This window comes from Myotis yumanensis, unplaced genomic scaffold, assembly GCF_028538775.1.
Source record: "Myotis yumanensis isolate MYYU_CA2020_CCGP unplaced genomic scaffold, mMyoYum1.0.hap1 SCAF_6, whole genome shotgun sequence".
NCBI lineage: Eukaryota > Metazoa > Chordata > Mammalia > Chiroptera > Vespertilionidae > Myotis > Myotis yumanensis.
Window position 1 is genome coordinate 53,480,680 of NW_027223757.1, and position 19,307 is coordinate 53,499,986.

A 19,307-nucleotide genomic window follows, 5' to 3' on the forward strand; every position below is an offset into this window, starting at 1 on the left:
ATACTAGTATAAATGTCACTTCCAGCTCCTAGGCAATCAATGAGTGTGGATTGCAGTAGTCCCGCACTATCAGAGAGCTAAACACGGAGGAGAGTGTAGTCCATTATACAACTCTAAACAAATTGCTGCTTTCCATTTAAAATAGCCCACACTGCTCAATGGAAACAAATCCACCTAAGTCTTGCTCGAAAATATAACTTTTCAACTTACTGGAAATTGCTTTCCAAGTTATTAATTTTAAAGCCACCAATATAGGTTAATGAGGAATAATTTAAGGATGTTACGTTAGAGTGGATGGATTTTGGGAGAAGTCTTTATGGCTTGTGTTTTCTTCCATTTTAATTTAATAGACGTTGATGCATGTTGGTCCTGAGTATTGTGGTAATTAATGCTTTTCTGCATTTCCAAAGAAATCCTGGGTTTGGGTATAAACACAAGAGGACTCCCCCATCCCTAAGGCAGGGAGTCAGTCCTCTAAAGACATTGTTTTCACAACTAGCACATGTAAGTGAGACCTTTTTGAATTATTTCATACAGGGTTCCCATAATTTAAATTTTATCCTATTGAATTTGAGGGGAATTGCTTTTCCCCCTACAGTGCTATTGTAGTTCACCAAGTACTCTACTGGAAATTAGTCCACCTCTCCACAATGGGAATGATCTAAAAACATGTCCCTTCACTTGTTTTCATCTACAACAAACACTAACATCATTACTTGTCTGATGAAAACATGAATAAAGTCAGATACAGAAGTTTGTTTAGACTTCTTCCAAGAAAACTTTTTCCCTCGTAATCAGTTTTGAGCCCTCTCACTTTTCTCTCTCAATTAGACTTGGAACTCACTGAAGCCTGGAATGTGCTTTGGGATATTTTTATTTTCCATCAAAAGGCTCAGAATAGTACCAATAACCAGGGATCAATAAATGACTTTTGCTTGAATTTATTTAGTCTTTGGAACAACGTCTTTGGTAGTGAAGTCTCAGTTGAAGAGGGTTACTTACGAGTTGTTTCCCTCGGAATAATAAGATTGGAAGGTGTTTTCTTTCTTTCTGGAAGAATAAAATCTGCTTGTCCGGGTGCAAGTTTAGGAAATGTAAAATTGATGTATTTTTGAAATGCCATTCTCGTTTCTTGTAATTCCTCCTCCAAGAAATCTTTCCAATTTGTCATAATTCCCAGTTGTTGTGCTACCGACACCAGCTCGTCCTGAGTGTTAACCAGTTTATTCATCACATTTCCAAGTGTGGCCTGATGGGCTTTCTCTGCTTCTTGAAGCACTTCCTGGACTTCTTCCTGCTTCTGCCTCTGAGCCATGCAATAGTAGATGTTCATTTCATGTTCTTTTTCCTTTACCAATTTGCTCACACTCTTCCTCTCATCCTTAACAACGGTAATACCAGCATTCATAAATTCATCCATGACCTTCCTACAAAAGATAATATGGGTTTTTAAGTTAGACGGACTAGCCACTAAAAACAGAAAGATTTTGTCTTTCAGCACGGTTGTATGAGAATTTATTGCATTGTTTAGGTGAGACACCAGGCCGAGACAGGCCGGTAGAGATGGGTTTCTGGATTCCATTAGCTGTTAACAATCAAAAAACATTTTTTCAGAGTAGGGAGGTCGTCCATGGACTTCCCCACTGTGGGCTAAGTAGAAGCCACCAGTCTAGTGTCTGGCAGTAACTTTAGGAACCCAAGTCCACCTTGGCCAGAAAAATATGGGTGCAGCGTGCCTGAAAATGAAGATACAGCCTTAGCCAGTTTGTCAATGGTTGGAGCATCGGCCTGCAGACTGAAGGGTCATGGGTTTGATTCCTGTCAAGGGCATGTACCTTGGTTGCAGGCTTGATCCCTGGCCCCAGTTGGGGCACGTGCATGTATCTCACTCACATTGATGTTTCTCTCTCTCTCTGTCTCTCCCCCTTCCACTCTCCTCCCTTCCACTCTCTCTAAAACTCAATGGGAAAAATACCCACGGATGAGGATTAACACAAAAGAAGAGGAGGAGGAGGAGGAGGAGGAGGAGGAGGAGGAGGAGAAGGAGGAAGAGGAGGAGGAGAAGGAGGAAGAGGAAGAGGAGGAGGAGGAAGAGGAAGAGGAAGAGGAAGAGGAAGAGGAGGAGGAGGAGGAGGCGGAGGAGGAGAAGGAGGAGGAGGAGGAGGAGGAGGAGGAGGAGGAGGAACTGGGTCAAATTTCCAAATTCCTAGAGAAAGTATTTCTCTTTTTAAAAAATATATATATTTTTTAATTTCAGAAAGGAAGGGAGAGGGAGAGATAGAAACATCAATGATGAGAAAGAATCATTGATTGGCTGCCTCCCGCATGCCCCACACTGTGGATCGAGCCCACAACCCAGGCATGTGCCCTGAATTGAACCATGACCTCCTGGTTCGCAGGATGATGCTCAACCACTGAGCCCTGGTGGTCGGGCGAGAAAATATTTCTGTATATCAATCCAGCTATCTCCCTTTAGCCAGAAGGGAAAACACTGTACTCACAAGTCAGGTTGAGCTCTGATTTTTATTTTATCTGAGCAATATTCTATGACAGTTGACTCAAACCTTTTGGTCTCGAAATCTCTTTTTGTTCTTCAAATGACCAAGGAACTTTTGTTTATATGGGTTATATCTAGTGACACTAACAGTATTAGAAATTAAGAGTAAGACAAAAATATTTATAAATTCATATAAAGTATTAATAAATCCATTCAATATTAACATAACTTTTATGAAAAGTATATTTTCCAAATCATAACAACTTTTGGTAAGAAAAGTGACATAATTTTACATTTTTTAAAAAACTCTTTACTGTCTGGCTTAGTAGAAAAAAAGCTGGATTTTCATATTGTTATAATCTGTTGTGATACCACACATCAGAAAATCCTGGAAAATGCCACTATATATTCTGTAGATAATGAGAGTAAAAAGGTAAATAACACCTTAGTATTATTAAGAAAGTAGCTTTAACCTCCTGGACCCCCCCAAAGGGTATGGGGACCACACTTTGAGCACTACTGCTGAATGAATTCACAGACCTGTAGCTACAATGTATGTAATTAGATATAATTTATAGCAGCCTACTGTACTGAATTCTTACCATGTGCCAGGCAGGTTAATGAGCATCCTGTGCATATATATTGAGTTAATGATTCCTCAAAACAACCCCATGAGGTGGGCCTATTGTTATACCTACTTTACTGATCAGGAAACAGGCTGAGAGAGACCAAGTAACTTGCCCAATTTCACGTAATTAGTCAAAGTGGCAAAATGAGCACCGAGACCCAGGCAGTCTGAGTGGCTCTTAGCCACTGTGAAGTACTTCCAATGGGTGTCTCTGGTTAACCTAGTTTGGTAGAGCCTCTAAAGATTTGAAAATTTAAAAACACCTATAAATTTGGATTTAAATATTTATGGTTGTTACTAAACCCGCCCCCCCCCCCCGCCCCGTCCCCGTCTCTTAGACTAATACCGTCTTTCCAAGATTTTCATATTGTTTCAACCACCTCGCCTTTCTTCTAAAGTTGATCCCCCAAGATGCAATTAGTTCTCATTATCTCTGAACTTTAAACTTGACTTTCAAACCTGACAGACTTCCCTAGTCTTGAGGTAAGAGGTTAAGGACAAATGGCTTAGTAGAAAAAAAGCTGTCCTTAACCTCTCTAGCTGCTATGCTATTTCTCCTTTTCCCAGCAACTTGGCTATATCCATCATTAATAACAAGGATTAACATTAACTGAGTATTTACTATGTCCCAGGGACAATGCTATATATTTTACATGCATTCCATTCCATTTAATTTTAACAATAACCCACTGAAGCTGGTATGATTTTTATTCATTATCTCTTATATCCCATGCAACAGGTGAGAAAATTAAGGCTTAGAGATCTAGTTCTTGCTCAATGTCACACAATTGAGAAGGTGGGACAGTTCCTGCCCTTCACCATTACCTGCTTCAATCATGTAAGAGGCCACTATAAATTTTATATAGGGGGAAGGGTAATACTATAATAATAATGTTTTAGAATTGTTATTCTAGCAATATCAGGTAAATCGAATCTTACATAGGATAAAGAGACCAATTTATACTATTTTGTAATATTCTGAGAGTGCAAAGTTAGGGTCTGAATGCATGGTGAAAGAGAAAGAAATAGGAAGAAAGAAAGCGATAAATCCAAGGAATATTACACAGTCGTTAAGTGCCAGAAGTTATGACTGCTAGGGGATAGTGGAGGCAGAAAGAGGAGGAATCAAAACCACCTTCCCGATTCTCAGCCTGGGTCACAGGAGAGCGGAGGCGCTGTTATGGAAGGGACAGCAGGACAGAGGTGGGAGTGTGCATCTGCCCACACCTTAGGGCAGTGGTTCTCAACCTTCTGGCCCTTTAAATACAGTTCCTCATGTTGTGACCCAACCATAAAATTATTTTCGTTGCTACTTCATAACTGTAATGTTGCTACTGTTATAAATTGTAATGTAAATATCTGATATGCAGGATGGTCTTAGGCGACCCTTGTGGAAGGGTTGTTCGACCGCCAAAGGGGTCGCGACCCACAGGTTGAGAACCGCTGCCTTAGGGTTTAGTCTGATGTTTGATGAAATCTGCAGTATGGTGGGAGATTGTGAAGGTGATGACCAGGCCCTGGGGCTCAGACAGAAAGAACTAGAACAGTGGTTCTCAACCTTCCTAATGCCGCGACCCTTTAATATAGTTCCTCATGTTGTGGTAACCCCCAATTTCATTGTTACAAATTGAACATAATTAAAGCATAGTGATTAATCACAAAAACAATATGTAATTATATATGTGTTTTCTGATGGTCTTAGGCGACAGTTCGACCCCCAGGTTGAGAACCGCTGAACTAGAGGAAGCTTCCTTGAGCCAGCCCCAAACCCCCAAGGAGGAAGCTGTGCTCTGTGGCCAGCAGGCCTGGCTTTCTCCTGGCCCCACAGAGGAGGTGTTCATCTATGAGGTTGACTCGAAGGCTCCACCAGAGATGATCTCAGGTAAAACTGCTCAAATAAAGTGCATCTTAGGCGACTCCGACTCCTACCCTCCATGATATAACCCACTTTAAATGACTTACTATCAAAATCTGTTCTTGCTACAAGGATCTGGTCTCTCTCTATTTTTTGGAATGCCCTTCTCAACTTTCCCGGCCTGCCTTAGGGCCTGAATTTTTACCCTTTGGGATTCACACCTTTTGGTTTAAGGTCAGGAAGTGTCTGGCTTTAATGCTGAGGACGACTTTGAAGTTGTGGAATGGAAGCCAGGAGGGAGGAGGGTTGGGGGCATGGAGAGGGGGAGGCAGAGGGCCTGGGGTGTCCATTCATCTTTGTATCTCCCCTGCTGGGCATGGTGCCCAGTGTGTATACAACAGGCAACCAATAAATGTGTGAAATGGGTAATATAGGTGTTGTTCCCCCAGTAACTTTTTTGTGTGCCAAATAACACCACATTTTAAAACAGCTAAATTAGAGTATTACAAAGCCTAAACAATTCATGCTTAAAAAGGATTCTCAGCATAAGCAAAATACTCACCATAAGAAAATAGTTCTTGTCATATATATAAAATGTTTTTTTTAATTTATATAATCTATCCACCTTTTCCCCCTAAAAGTGGGCCTGGAAATCATATCATATGAGGAAGGACTGAAGCAGCTGGTTTACAAATACTTTTTGGCTTTTCCTTCCCTTCACACTAAAGCTTGGACAGTATCTCTCTCCTCAAACATCTGAAGGATCACCGTGCACTGAGGGCAGACTCGGCATATTTTGGATCCACTTTAGCTAGAGGCGTTCAGCATTGGAACCAACCACCTCCACCGGCCATAGCATTCCTATTGCAGAAGCACTTAGGGGGCTCCCCACGCCTGGCAGGCAGCCAGCAGGAAGGATGGCAGCTCAACTCAATGACCTCCAACGCTCCTCCCCAGGGGAAGGGAATGTCTGTGCTTCTTTGTGTAGAACCTTTCCAAGCAAAGGTTCTTTCTTGTTTTTCCCTTTTTTTTTAGTATCTCCTAGATAATCTGTTTAGAATCGAATCACCTCAACCCACAAAAAAGTTTTCTGTGCATTTAACAGGTTTGTCATAATATGTACGAATTCTGAATCCTTACGTCTTAAGTGAAAGTTTACAGACAAGTAAAAAGGTCTACAGGCAGAATTCTAAACAGTGGATCTTCTGTCTATACTAATTTCTGCAATGCTCTAAAGAACACTGGAATCTGGAGTGGGTTCAGCTGACTGGAACATATCTGAACCTTTGCTTGATAAATATTTGAAGAATGCCTACCACATGCCAGGCTCTCTTCCAGGCATTTGGACACATCAATGAACAAAATGGGCCTTCCAGTTGGTTATACTTAACAGGCATGGACGTTCCCTAATCCTCATCAACTGATTTAATAAAAGGGGCCATTGAAAATCTTTCATTCAAACCTCACAGCGAAAATGGAGGGGGTGAAAGCAACGGAGTGAGGAAGGACCAGAAGCTGCCGGTGTGAGGAGTGCAATAAGATAAAAAAAATGAACACATCCATAATAGTATACGTTATAGGCTAAAAATGTGAAGTTTGACTTCTATGTGTTGTGAAAAAAATATTTCTCAATTCCTCTCCTCAGCCTCTTAAAACCGAGTATACAGAATGAAAAACAATATTTAGGACAGTAGTTATCTTTTGAGAGGGAGGAGAGGAAGTATTACCAATTTCCAACCCCTTCAGAGGGGTGGTTGGTCTTTGAGTATTCATGTTATTATTTTTTTAAACCACGCACACACACACACACACACACACACACGCATACACACTCCACAATGCTTTGCATATTATTCTCTATGATATATTCCATAATGTAAAAACACAATAACTGGGAACTATCCACCTGTGTGCCTCAGTCTTATCCCTTTCTCCAAGTTGGTTTTGACAGAACAAGGTGCTAATTTGCAAATGTGATCTCTGGAATACCTTTTCTGGGCCAGGATGGCCTCCTGGGCCAGCTGCCTCTCTTCGTCCCTGGCTTTCGCCACGGCCTCGATCTTCTCCTTGTGGCACTCCATCATGATCCTTTGGATTCTATGGACCATGCGCTGTTCTGCAGCCAAGTTTTCTCTCTGTAGTTCGTCTTCTACATTTTGATGCATCTCTAACTTGGTTTGAGATGTTATATCCTGAAACAACAGTAAAACTAGGTTTAGAGGCTACAGCTTTGATGTTTAAAAATGCACACTAAGAAGTTATTCGAATCATAGTTCAACAGCCTGATGAAATAGGTACTGAGAACACAGATGGTTTAAAAAATAGTGGGTATGATAAGGAAAACTTTCAGTTATATGGCACTATATAAAACCAGAATCATGCAAACTATATAGCATAAATATTTGTATAGACCGCTTTGGAAGGGAATATGCAGAAAGAGAAAATAATTGAATACAGGTATCCTTTTCCTTGATTGTATAAATATTCTACAGTGTCATTTTATCTTTATACACAATTAGAAATACATACTATGATTCTCCTTTAGGAAGTAAGTCCTGGGAAGTGGCAGAAATAAGAACTATGTCTCCCGAGCATCTCATGTGGTTAATGCTGAACATTACTGTAGTTGCAGGACCCTGCCTGCCAAGCCCACTGCCACTAGTGTGGAAGGACAGGAACAAGTTTGCACTGCTCTGGGGTAGAAGGACCTATGGTCGCCTCTGACCTTACTCATGAAGAGGACAGAGAGCACACTTGAACATTTCTCGATGATCCAGGCTAGTAAAGGAGAGTGATCGCACTCGGCTAAATACTTGGTACTGCACTAAGTCATTTCCAACATGAGTTCACAGGGCTACCTGTCTCTGTTGTAAATGACCCCAGACTGCTTTGCTTTCTTAGATTTGATATCTCATTATTGTAATTTTTCTTGTCCTTCACATGCCATTGGGCTAAGTACTCCCTGTTCTAACTGGTGTCAGCGAGCTCCTTTTTGCCATTCTAGTTCCCGGCGTTTAATCTATTTTGGAATTGCAAAAGCAAACAAACCACACCTATTGAGATCAAATTGTTGAGAAAGTGTAAATACCCTTTGAATTAGAAATTGAGAGGTTCTGCTATGGGTAATAAATCTGATGTCTATCTTAGAGTCGGAGGACTTCACGAACTCCTTAGAGGATATTTTAAATTATTTCTGGGTTTCCCCAGAAATAATATTTTTAGTAATTGAGATTGTTGAGTAGTTGAGCCTTACATGAAATATTATTAGAATGCATTTCTACTTGAATCACAGAATTTGAAAATGACATCCCAGGCCTTTATTTTGGCTGGGTTCTGAATTAGGATTCAGAGAATTAAACCCATTCCCTCTTTTATGTAATAACTTAGTCAAACCAAAATCATTCATTTCACTGTCTCGCATAGCATGCAAAATACATATTTAAAGTTACAAAAAGAATTCAAGGAACTACTGCTTGACAGTGCTCTTATTCAGTGGAAAGTCCCCTGATTAAATTACCTTTACTGAGATGCATTTTGAGTGCATTTAAAGAGATATTATAATTTTGACATATTGTAAGACATGGCCTCACGAGATCCATCATATTGACTGCACAGATGTTTGACAGACACACAACGCCTCTCTCAGCAGTCTCTCTTATAGATCACACATAGGAATGCCTGGGCCTCTCTGAGTGCCTGGTTTCTTTCTACCTCAGGGATATAGGGAATTCATGGCATTGTCCTCCTGGCACTGATTGCCCGAAAGCTCAAGGCCCAATTCCAGGACCGCATGGAATACGCACATTTTTTAAGTTTTAAATTCACCCGACTTCATTGTAATTCCTACTCTAATTTTTCTTTTCTCATTTTCTCTTAGCTCCCACTCTCTTTTACTTTTTGATATTACTGTATTTGACTAAGAGAATATAAACATCTCTTCAAAATACTATCTCCATTGGATCAGATCTTGAAGTTTTACTTAACATCAAGCATTCGAGACTTATCCAAATCCTTTACATCCTATTAGAGCAATACTTGGTGGTCTGTACAGATAAGAATTTAATGGCATTTAGTTCTAAAGAACTCGGTTTTCTGCTCTATTTATTGATAACCTCAAATTTTAATATGTGAGAATCACACAGGCTGCTGGTTCATAGCACTGCCAGCGAGTCTGTAGGTCAGGGGCCCAGGAATCTGCACATTAGGCTCCCAGGTGAGTAGGTTCTAAGGCAGGGGGTTCATGGACGCCCTTGAGCAGTACTGACGTCTATGACAGATGAATAACCCTACACATCCCTCTTAGACAAATCTCGCCTGCGTGATATAAAAACACCCCTGAGACAGCAGAGTAAGTGTAAATTCCTAAACCCTCCTAGACGAATATTTTAGAAAGGTCAGCCTTTAACTTTTCCCTTTTAAATCTTCTTAGGACTTCTATTTTAACATTAAGTGCACCAACTCTACCCACAGGCTATATGGAGTACAATCTTTTACTTGAAGAACAGACATCACATTTAACTTATCTTTGTGTCTTCACAACCTAATGCCAGGGGAGATACTCAAAATGTGTATCCTCTCGCTGCGCACCGGGGCAGGGTCCTAGAGCCCCCTACCACGTTAAAGTGCTGCCCCTTTAAACTGCAGGATTTGGGGAGATCCAGGGCCTAGTGGGGAACAACCAGGGTGACCGAAGTATTAGAGGGTCTGAGGGGTGGTCATCAACCGACAGAGAAGTATTTCAATACTTTAAGAACCAGTGTGGCCGGACAGGACAGGCCAGCTGAGAAGCCGGCCTTCCTAGACATGCTGTAAATGCTCTACGTGTTGAACTGAAAGAGGGGACGGACAGTGGACCAGCCGCAGCCAACTCCGCAGGGGCCCTGGCCCTGGAGCCAAGCCGGGAGGGAGGGCCCCGCACCTTTAGGAACCTTGGAGCAGACGGCCCTCTCTCCTGGCAAGTTTTCTGAGGACAAGGACAGTCTGTGTGATCTCACCTAGTACAGATCCGATATAAGTTACCGCTGCCCAACAATGAATAAACGGGCCCCGGGCCCCAAACTTATCAGTTATGTTCTTATTAACTTTGGCCAAACCTGGAGCCAGACCTCTGCCACTTTCCCTCCCGCCTCTGCCCACGAATCACCACATCTGTGCTGGGTCCTGTCCTGTCCCTCCTGGCCATATGTGAGGACAGTTCTGTATCTTTCCCTCCAGCAGACTTGGTAGCTGAGGTACCGAACTAAACAACCAGTCCCTGGGCCTCTGCTGGACATTTGCTTATTACCCACAGTCCTATGCTTGAACAAGCTAGAAAGGGCATCTCCCCCACCTGCACCCCCTCCCCCACCCTCCTATTGCATGAGCTCTGGTCTTGAAGAAAATACTTGAGAAACAGCTCAGTGCAGACTTAGGTAAAAGGATAGGATCAGAGAGCCCAGGAGAAGAAAGGGAACAGCCCATTTCCTTTGTTTAACCCTGTCTGAGCGCTAAGTCAGACACGGTGCCGGTCACTGGGCCAGATGGTAAGGAGACAGACATGCCCTCGTGGAGGCTGCAGTCAAGTGGGGATCAGACACTTAACAAGCGGTCACACAATCCAATTACAACAGTGAAGGGTGGCAACTGCTGTGAAAGCGGACGGGGTGTCAAGGACAGTATATAGGGGAGCAGGGGGTGAGGGGGGAGGGCAGAGCTGGTGGGCAAAGCTTCCTGTGCGTTGTGATGTTTGAACTAAATCTGAGGGAGTGCAGGAAGCACAACCTAGGAGGCACCAAGGTGAGAGGTGCACGGTGTGTTCCGGTCCGAGGACCCACAGAAGGGCAGTGAGAGGAGGGAAAGAACAAGCGGTAAGAGATGTGGTAGGTCAGGGGGGCAGGGGCGGCTCCTTGGGGCCTGGAAACCCCTAAAGGTTTGGGTTTATGACCCCAAAGGTTGTGGGATTCTGCGCCCACTGAGTGTTCAGCATCTCTTCTGTGACAGTCCGGGACCTCCCAGCCAACCTCCAGAGACACCCCGTCTAGATGTTACACATTATTCCCTTGCCAGAGCTTTTAGTAATTTCAGTACTTTTAAAAAGACAACAAGCCACTATAAAAACCTGTAATTTTTTTTGATGTTCCTCTTCCAGAATCTGAATGTTGATTTTATGTTTGTCATTTGCTTCTTCAAGTGCTTTCTCCACTGCTTGCTTTTGGCGTTCATCAGCCTTTGAAAGAAAGAGTCCATTTGTTTATTAGTATAATAGCTTTTTATGTTTACTGAAAATTAACAAACACCATGGGCCTCTAATTACTTGCCCTGTTCCCATCTCTCACCTCCCACAGCAAACTGTCTGCGTGGGCCAGATGCCCTCACACATCCCAACAGCGGTAACCTTGCAGTTTCAGGAACTTGCCAAAGGTCCCACAGGTAGCCAGGATTTAACACCAGTTCTGCCTGACTATATTGTTTCCAACAAATCCAAACAGTGAAAGAAAGGTTAACTTAGCTTGATTTGCAACTCTTTACCTGAGCCCACAAATCAGCTTCTGCTAGTGCAACACGTTCTCTGAGTACAGCCTCTTGAAATAGTTCTTCTTTATACAAAAGATCTGCCCCGATATCTGTGTATTTGAAGAGAAATAATTACAAGTGTCCACGGACATTTCTTGGCTTCCCTTTTCACTATGATCGCGTTATTGGAGTCATCTCAGAGATACATACATATGACATCTTTTTAAGAGATGTCAATCTTTTCTTTAAAGATTCTGATGAAAGGGGTACGTTCCTTCCTAATTGACTGTTAGGCCTGGATGGAGTCAGTGATGTGATGTCAGTCCACATGGTGGGCAACTGGAGAAGGAAAGTGGCAAAAAGGTGCCCATTTTGTACTCCTACAGAAGAGTAGCAAGTGAATATTCAAGATTACCCAGCTCCTCTCTCCCTGCTCATATCTGGGTGTTGGTGTTATCTCCACCCAGACAGTGGTAGCAGAATGCCGTAATACGTTACATGCCTTTCTTCAGTGTGTAGGTTTTCTTGGGTTTAGCTGCTTCAGTTGTGGAGTGAGTTAAGGGGTAGTAGTTTAGAACTTCTCCATCAATGATCTAACTTAATTTCCAAATAATAATATTCTCACAATAACACCCTCCCTCCCCAAACAAGGAAATGAAAGCCTAAAGAGGTGAGAGGACCACACAGTATCAGATAGCTGGACCTCAAGCCACACCCCGATCACAGCGCTGGGCACAGGTTCTCTTCATCTTCTCCTCCCATCAGAGGTGATGACGAATCCTGTAAGCGCTGAAATCACACACAGTGATCTTTCTCTCCAACCCAAACTCGTAGTGTTTATTCTTTTATTTTTATTTTTTTTATTTTTATATATTTTTATATATTTTATTGATTTTTTACAGAGAGGAAGGGAGAGGGATAGAGAGTTAGAAATATCGATGAGCTGCCCCCTGCACACCCCCCCACTGGGGATGTGCCCACAACCAAGGTACATGCCCTTGACCAGAATCGAACCTGGGACCCTTCAGTCCGCAGGCTGACGCTCTATTGAGCCAAACCGGCTAGGGCTTAGTGTTTATTCTTTATTCCACTCATTTCTCACATCTAAGATTTGTTGAATTATTAACTTTTCATGTGATTAGGTCTTGATGATCAACTTCCTAAAATGACAAAGCACACCCTACACTGCAGTGTTCTCTCTCATCATGCCTAGCTTGGCAATAAGCACAGGTAAGACATTGCGGACTCATGTGTTTGTCTGCCCAACATCTCTTCTCTACCTCTGGTAACAGGATCCATTTCTCTCAAGAACTTCCCTCTCTCACTTCAGGATAGCTACATGATCAATTTCATGAAACTATATAAGGGGGGGGGGGAGGGGGGAAAGGGGTGGCGGGTAGTGGGGAAGAGTGCATATAAGGCCCATGCCTGAGTTAAATTTAAATGTATTGTTCCAATACCAATTTCCCAGTTTTGACAATGTACTAGTGTTATGTAAGATATCAGTAAGAGGCCGAAACCGGTTTGGCTCAGTGGATAGAGGGTCGGCCTGCGGACTGAAAGGTCCCAGGTTCGATCCTGGTCAAGGGCATGTACCTTGGTTGCGGGCACATCCCCAGTAGGAGATGTGCAGGAGGCAGCTGATCGATGTTTCTAACTCTCTATCTCTCTCCCTTCCTCACTGTAAAAAGTCAATAAAATATATTTTTTAAAAAAAAGATATCAGTAAGAGAATCTAGACAAGGAAGCATTTGGAAAAAACAGGCATGTGTTACACATTGCACAAATGGATGGTGTACATGTTAGATATTAAGCATTAATAAATAATTATCATCAAGGATTTTTTAAAAATTTTAACCCACTGGTGGAGTTATTTTATTACAAACAGCATAGCAAACAAAACTGGTGTAATTTGAATTTCTGATCATAATTACTATTTTTAAAATTTGTGAGTCTTAAACTATTTCTAAATAAAGGCTATTAAAATATGTAAAAATATTTTTAAAAATAGGCTCTGGCTGGGTAGGTCAGTTGGTTAGAGCATCATCCTGATAAGGTTGCGGGTTCAATCTCCAGTCAGGGCACGTACAAGAAGCAATCAATGAATGCATAAATAAGTGGAACAACAAATTGTTTCTCTTTTTCTCTCTTTTCCCCTTCTTCTTTCTCTAAAATCAGCAAATAAATAAATAAATAAAATAATAATTAAAAATAAAAACAACACATGCTGAGGCCTGATTCTAAAGGTTCTAATTTAGTGGGTCTGTGTTAGATTAGTATTAAATCCAATGAGTCTATGCTTGGATATTCGTAGAAAAAACAAATTTTTTAAAACTTCTGTATTGTACTGCTAAGCTTGAAAACTACTGCCCTATGCAATACTCATTAGCATTTATACAGACATTTCAACATGCCCTTGAATTTACTTATAAAGAACATAGAATATTGACTCTTTTGACTTTAGTCAATGACGAATGCAGGTCAGGTCACTGAAAATAAAAGATTAATTTCTAACCAGTTAGATTTAATGTATCCACTTAATGTTTGGATTCAGATATCCCAGAATGTATAAGGAATCAATCAATAAAAGCTTATCTAAGAATGGCTATCCACTGTCCTGGGTGTAAAAAGCAAAATCATTTTAGAGGTTATAGTTAATAAGTCATATTAAACATTTACTAAAATTAATCAGTTTTGGTATTGATATTTTTAGAGGATGATTCCAATTTGATCTCCCCCTACAATTTAGTTTTTTCAAAACACCCTCCATTCTCTAGCGTTTATATTTTCAAAAATCAGGAGTAAAATTTAGTCACCACTGGTTTACCATGTTAAAGGGAAAAAAAATCAGAGGAGTATTTTGAGAGTCCTTAGGAAAACATTTCAAAGGCCCAAAGTCAGACTGAAAACTGATGGGAATAAGGAAAGAGGGAAACCCGTTAATTACAATTTGATTTATTACAAGTGTATATGTAGTTAATATGCTCATGTTATCCACATGCATCTACCGTTATGTCACTGGCTACTAATATAGTTTCTTTCACCCATTTATTAAGGTATTAGGGATATTTCCTCTCCTATGTGTGTAGCAGCTGCCCAAGTATGGGTGGGCAAGGACAGAAAGAGCTCCCACTTACTAGTATGTGCCAGGCTGTATAAGAAGTTTCAGATACAGGGTGGGGGGAAAGTGAGTCTACAGTTATTCATATGGAAAATGATATAATTAATTAAAAAATAATACAAGAATACACTCTGTTTCACGGACTCACAACTATGAAACTACTTTTGCCCATAAACACTGTATTTCTTAAAAGCCTCACAATAAACCTGCAAGATACCTATTAACATCCCTATTTACATTTAAGTTTACAGATTGAGAAGCTAAGTATCCTGCCTGAGACACACAAATGGTAAATGGAGAAGCTAGATTTCAACCTGTGTTCTCATGACAAACAGATACCCCTATAGGACAAGCAACTTTGATCAAGAAAGCTGACAAAAGTATATATAACAACAGGAAGACATACAATGCTATAAACATTAGAACAAAAGCAAACAGCGAAGTCACTTACCCAGTATATCTTTGTGAGTGTAAAAGCGTGTCTTAAATGGCTTGTATTCATGGATCCGTTTGAAGACTTCCCCAAAAGGAGCTGGTGGAATTATTTTATTACAAACAGCGCAGCAAACAAAATTGGAGTAATCTGAATTTCGGATCATATTTAAATTTCAGATGTCTTTTACTATGTACAGTTATAATACTCTTAGGAGCATAAAAAGTAGTGTTGAGAAAAGCTAGATGTTTAGAGAGGCCCAAGATTCTAGGACAATGCTAGAGGCTGGTAAGGATTAAATGATCCACCATGATTAGGTAGTGGGTATGCGCCTGATGTGAAAGAATGCTACTGAAAGCCTCTGCATGTAAGGTTGGGAAGATTTAAGCTGCTGCTCCCTCCAGACACTAGCATTAAATTGTTAACTTACTTAGCAACTGTTGCTAGGTCAGAAAGCTTTGCTCATAAAAGCAACTAGAAATGACAAAAAGTGTAGCATGGTACAGCCATTCATTTCCCAAATACTTTCTGTATTAGTTTCTTATTGCTGCTGTAACAAATTACCACATATTTGGTGGTTTAAAACAACACAAATTTATTCTCTTTGGTCAGAAGTTCCAAATGAATCTTATGAGCCTAAAATTAAGGTGTCAGCACGGCTTCAAGGAAAATGTTTCCTTACCTTTTCCAACTTCTGTAGACCACCCACATTCCTTGGCTCGTGGCCTTGCATCCTTTAGCCTTTTCTCCCCATTTGCACAGTGACATCACTTCCTCCTTGGATCTTCTGCCTCCCTTTCATAAGGACCTGTGTGAGTATATCAGGCCTCCCCAGATAATAAAATCCTTAACTTAATCACATCTGCCAAGCCTCCTTTGCTATATAAGATAACAGACTCACAGGTTCCAGGGATTAGGACATGCACATCTTCGGAGTAGGTGAGGAAGGGGAGTATTATTCAGCCCACCACACTTTAAGTGATAAAAGAATTGATTCCTTTTAGACTAGCAAAGGAGGGAGTTTAATTTTTCCCCCAGGTTATCTATAATGTAGTTTTGATGCTATGGCAATAAAACTGGGAAATATCACAGTATTTTAAAGAAAAAATTACTTTCATTAAGTCAGCACTCAAAATTACTAAGCCTGGTTTTTGAAAGCACATCCTAGCTTAGACAAACATGGTAATTGACCGTACCTTTGCTACGCTTCCCATTGGCTAATCAGCACGATATGCAAATTAACCGCCAACAAGGATGGCAGCTAATTTGCATACTGCAGGCAGGGCGGGCCAGCACAAGCTGCCATCCAGGCCTCCGTGTGTCACCTAAGCCCCGCCCCCAGCCACGACCCCGGTGTGCAGCCCTGGGTGGTCAGGATCCCCAGGACCCAGGAGTCGCCTTGCCTACAGCCTGTGATTGTGATCGAAAAGCCGGGCCGCAGGCAAGGTGGCATCCCAGGACCCAGGAGCCTGTCGGCGAGGTCTGCAGACGAAGCAGCAATCAAGCTATGAGGGGGAGGGTGGGGGGCGGAAGGAGCTACAGGAGCAGCTCTGGCCGGAGACTGAAGACTCCCACCAGAGCGAGGAGCAAAGACTGAAGGCTCCAGCCACAGCAAAGACTGTGTTTAGAGCAAAGATAGAAGGCGGTGGCCAGAGTGAAGGTCTGGGTCCCGGGTGCCAGAGGAAAACTGGTGCTGGCAGCCAGGAGAAAGAAGGCCTATTGCACGAATCTTCATGCAATGGGCCTCTAGTCTATATATATATAAGCCTAATATGCAAATTGTCCCAGCAGGAGTTCGACCAGGAGACCGATCGCTCGCTATGACGTGTTCTGATCACCAGGGGGCGGCACAGAACAAAGGAAGGCCCCAGCCATCAGCTGGAGAAGGGAGGCCCCAGCTGGCAGCCAGCAGCCAGGGAAGGAAGCCCTGGCCAGCAGTCAGGAAAAGGAGCCCCCAGCCAGCAGCTGGAAGGAAGGCCCAGGCTGGTAGCTGGAAGGCCCTGATTGGCTCTGATTGCTGGCCAGACCTAGGGACCCTACCCATGCACAAATTTTGTGCACCGGACCTCTAGTAGTTAAGTAATTTACACAGTTAAATAATTTGTTGCCCTTGTTTTAAAATGTAAAGTCTGCATTCCAAGAACCCACCCCCCTGGTGCCTGACAAACTGGGACAGATTGGTTAACTATGAAAGATAAGTCTATAAACCAATAAATAATTTAACTATTTGCTTCAGGGAATTGTTGAAAGCTTGCTCCTCTGGGCAAATAACTCCTCTATCAGAACAGATTGATTCCCCGGGCAAAAAGGCCACCTGCCCTTTATCAATCAATAGTCTACTTATCAAGACTTGCTTCAGGGTCGACCAAGATGGCGGCGTAGGTAAACACCGGAAACCGCTGCCGCAAACAACCATTTCAAAAATACAACTAAAAGACTGAACGGACATCACCCAGAACCACAGGAAGGCTGGCTGAAGAGAGACTCTACAACTAGAAGGAAAGAGAACAGCAAATCGAGGCTCAGAGGCGGCGCAGTGTGGAAAATACAAAGGTACCGAGGTGCGCGCGCAAAGCGGGCTGGTGGCTGAGGGCGCGGTTGTCGTTTTCTGTCGGGAGTGAGTCTCAGACTCTGGGCTCCAGATCCGGGAGAGTCTCTAGGGACCCAGACTCAAACGGGAGAAGCGGGATTACCCGGCATCAATTGGAACCTGAGGGCAGCTTTCTCTCCGAGGTTTGCAGTGGCTGCCGGGGTTCTGAGAAGCAGAGCCTCTGGGAACGGGACTGAGCGTGGCCATAACTGCTCCCTCCGCCCGCCCTGTTGATCCCGCCCCGCCCAAAGCCTGCGCACAGCCATTTGCCGATCGCCTCAGGCAAAGGCTGGATTAGCGCCTCCCCAGAAGACAGACGTTTTCCGCACAGCTGATTCCTATAGCCAGTCGGCCTGAGGGTCAAATCCCCCTAGTGTTAACTACAACAATTAAGGCTTGGCTAGAACAAGACTGCGCACAGAGACCACAAGGGGGTGCACCAAGAAAGCATAAAAGATGCGGAGACAAAAAAACATGACAGAAATGGAGGATATGGAGCTAAGAATCGCAATTTTGAGGGCTTGCCATAAATTTGTGCAGAACCTCACGAAAACTAATGAGACCCTCGATGCTACGATAAAGAAATTAGAAAGTAAGCATACACAGACTGAAATAAAGAATATTATACCCAATAGCAGACCAGAGGAGTACAATAATCAAACCAAAGATTCGACAAAAAACACCCAATTGGAAAAGCAAAATGAAAAAAGAATCCGAAAGTGTGAAGATAGTGTAAGGAGCCTCTGGGACAGCTTTAAGCGGTCTAATATCAGAGTCATTGGAGTGCCAGAAGATGAGAGACAGCAAGATATTGAAAACCTATTTCAAGAAATAATGGCAGAAAACTTCCCCCACCTGGTGAAAGAAATGGACTTACAGGTCCAAGAAGCGCAGAGAACCCCAAACAAAAGGAATCCAAAGAGGACCACACCAAGACACATCATCATTAAAATGCCAAGAGCAAAAGACAAAGAGAAAATCTTAAAAGCAGCAAGAGAAAGAGGCTCAATTACCTACAAGGGAATACCCATACGACTGTCAGCTGATTTCTCAACAGAAACTTTGCAGGCCAGAAGGGAATGGCAAGAAATTTTCAAAGTGCTGAATACCAAGAACCTACAACCAAGATTACTTTATCCAGCAAAGCTATCATTCAGAATTGAAGGTCAGATAAAGAGCTTCACAGATAAGGAAAAGCTAAAGGAGTTCATCACCGACAAACCAGTATTATATGAAATGCTGAAAGGTATCCTTTAAGAAGAGGAAGAAGAAGAAAAAGGTAAAGATACAAATTATGAACAACAAACATGCATCTATCAACAAATGAATCTAAGAATCAAGTGAATAAATAACCTGATGTACAGAATGAACTGGTGATTATAATAGAATCAGGGACATAGAAAGGGAATAGACTCACTATTCTTGGGGGAAAAAGGGGTGTGGGAGATGCGGGAAGTGACTGGACAAAAATCATGCACCTATGGATGAACACAGTGGGTGGGGAGTGAGGGTGGAGGGTGGGGTGGGAGCTGGAAGGAGGGGAGTTATGGGGGGAAAAAAGAGGAACAAATGTAATAATCTGAACAATAAAGATTTAATTTAAAAAAAAAAAAAAAAAAAAAGAAAACAAAGAAACCTAGGAATGAATGAATATATATATATATATATATATATATATATATATGGCAATC

The 19,307-nt window shown here is 42.1% G+C and overlaps 1 protein-coding gene across 1 annotated transcript; it reads right to left on the reverse strand.

Moving 5' to 3' along the window:
* Positions 1-867: 867 nt before the first annotated feature.
* Positions 868-15,450, reverse strand: CUNH6orf163 (chromosome unknown C6orf163 homolog). Its single transcript, XM_070419312.1, has 5 exons — positions 15,045-15,450; positions 11,488-11,582; positions 11,078-11,185; positions 6,970-7,172; positions 868-1,427 (listed from the first exon to the last, which is right to left on the reverse strand). The coding sequence occupies exons 1-5, from the start codon at positions 15,190-15,192 to the stop codon at positions 995-997; spliced, it is 987 nt and encodes a 328-aa protein (XP_070275413.1). The 5' UTR covers positions 15,193-15,450; the 3' UTR covers positions 868-994.
* Positions 15,451-19,307: the final 3,857 nt, after the last annotated feature.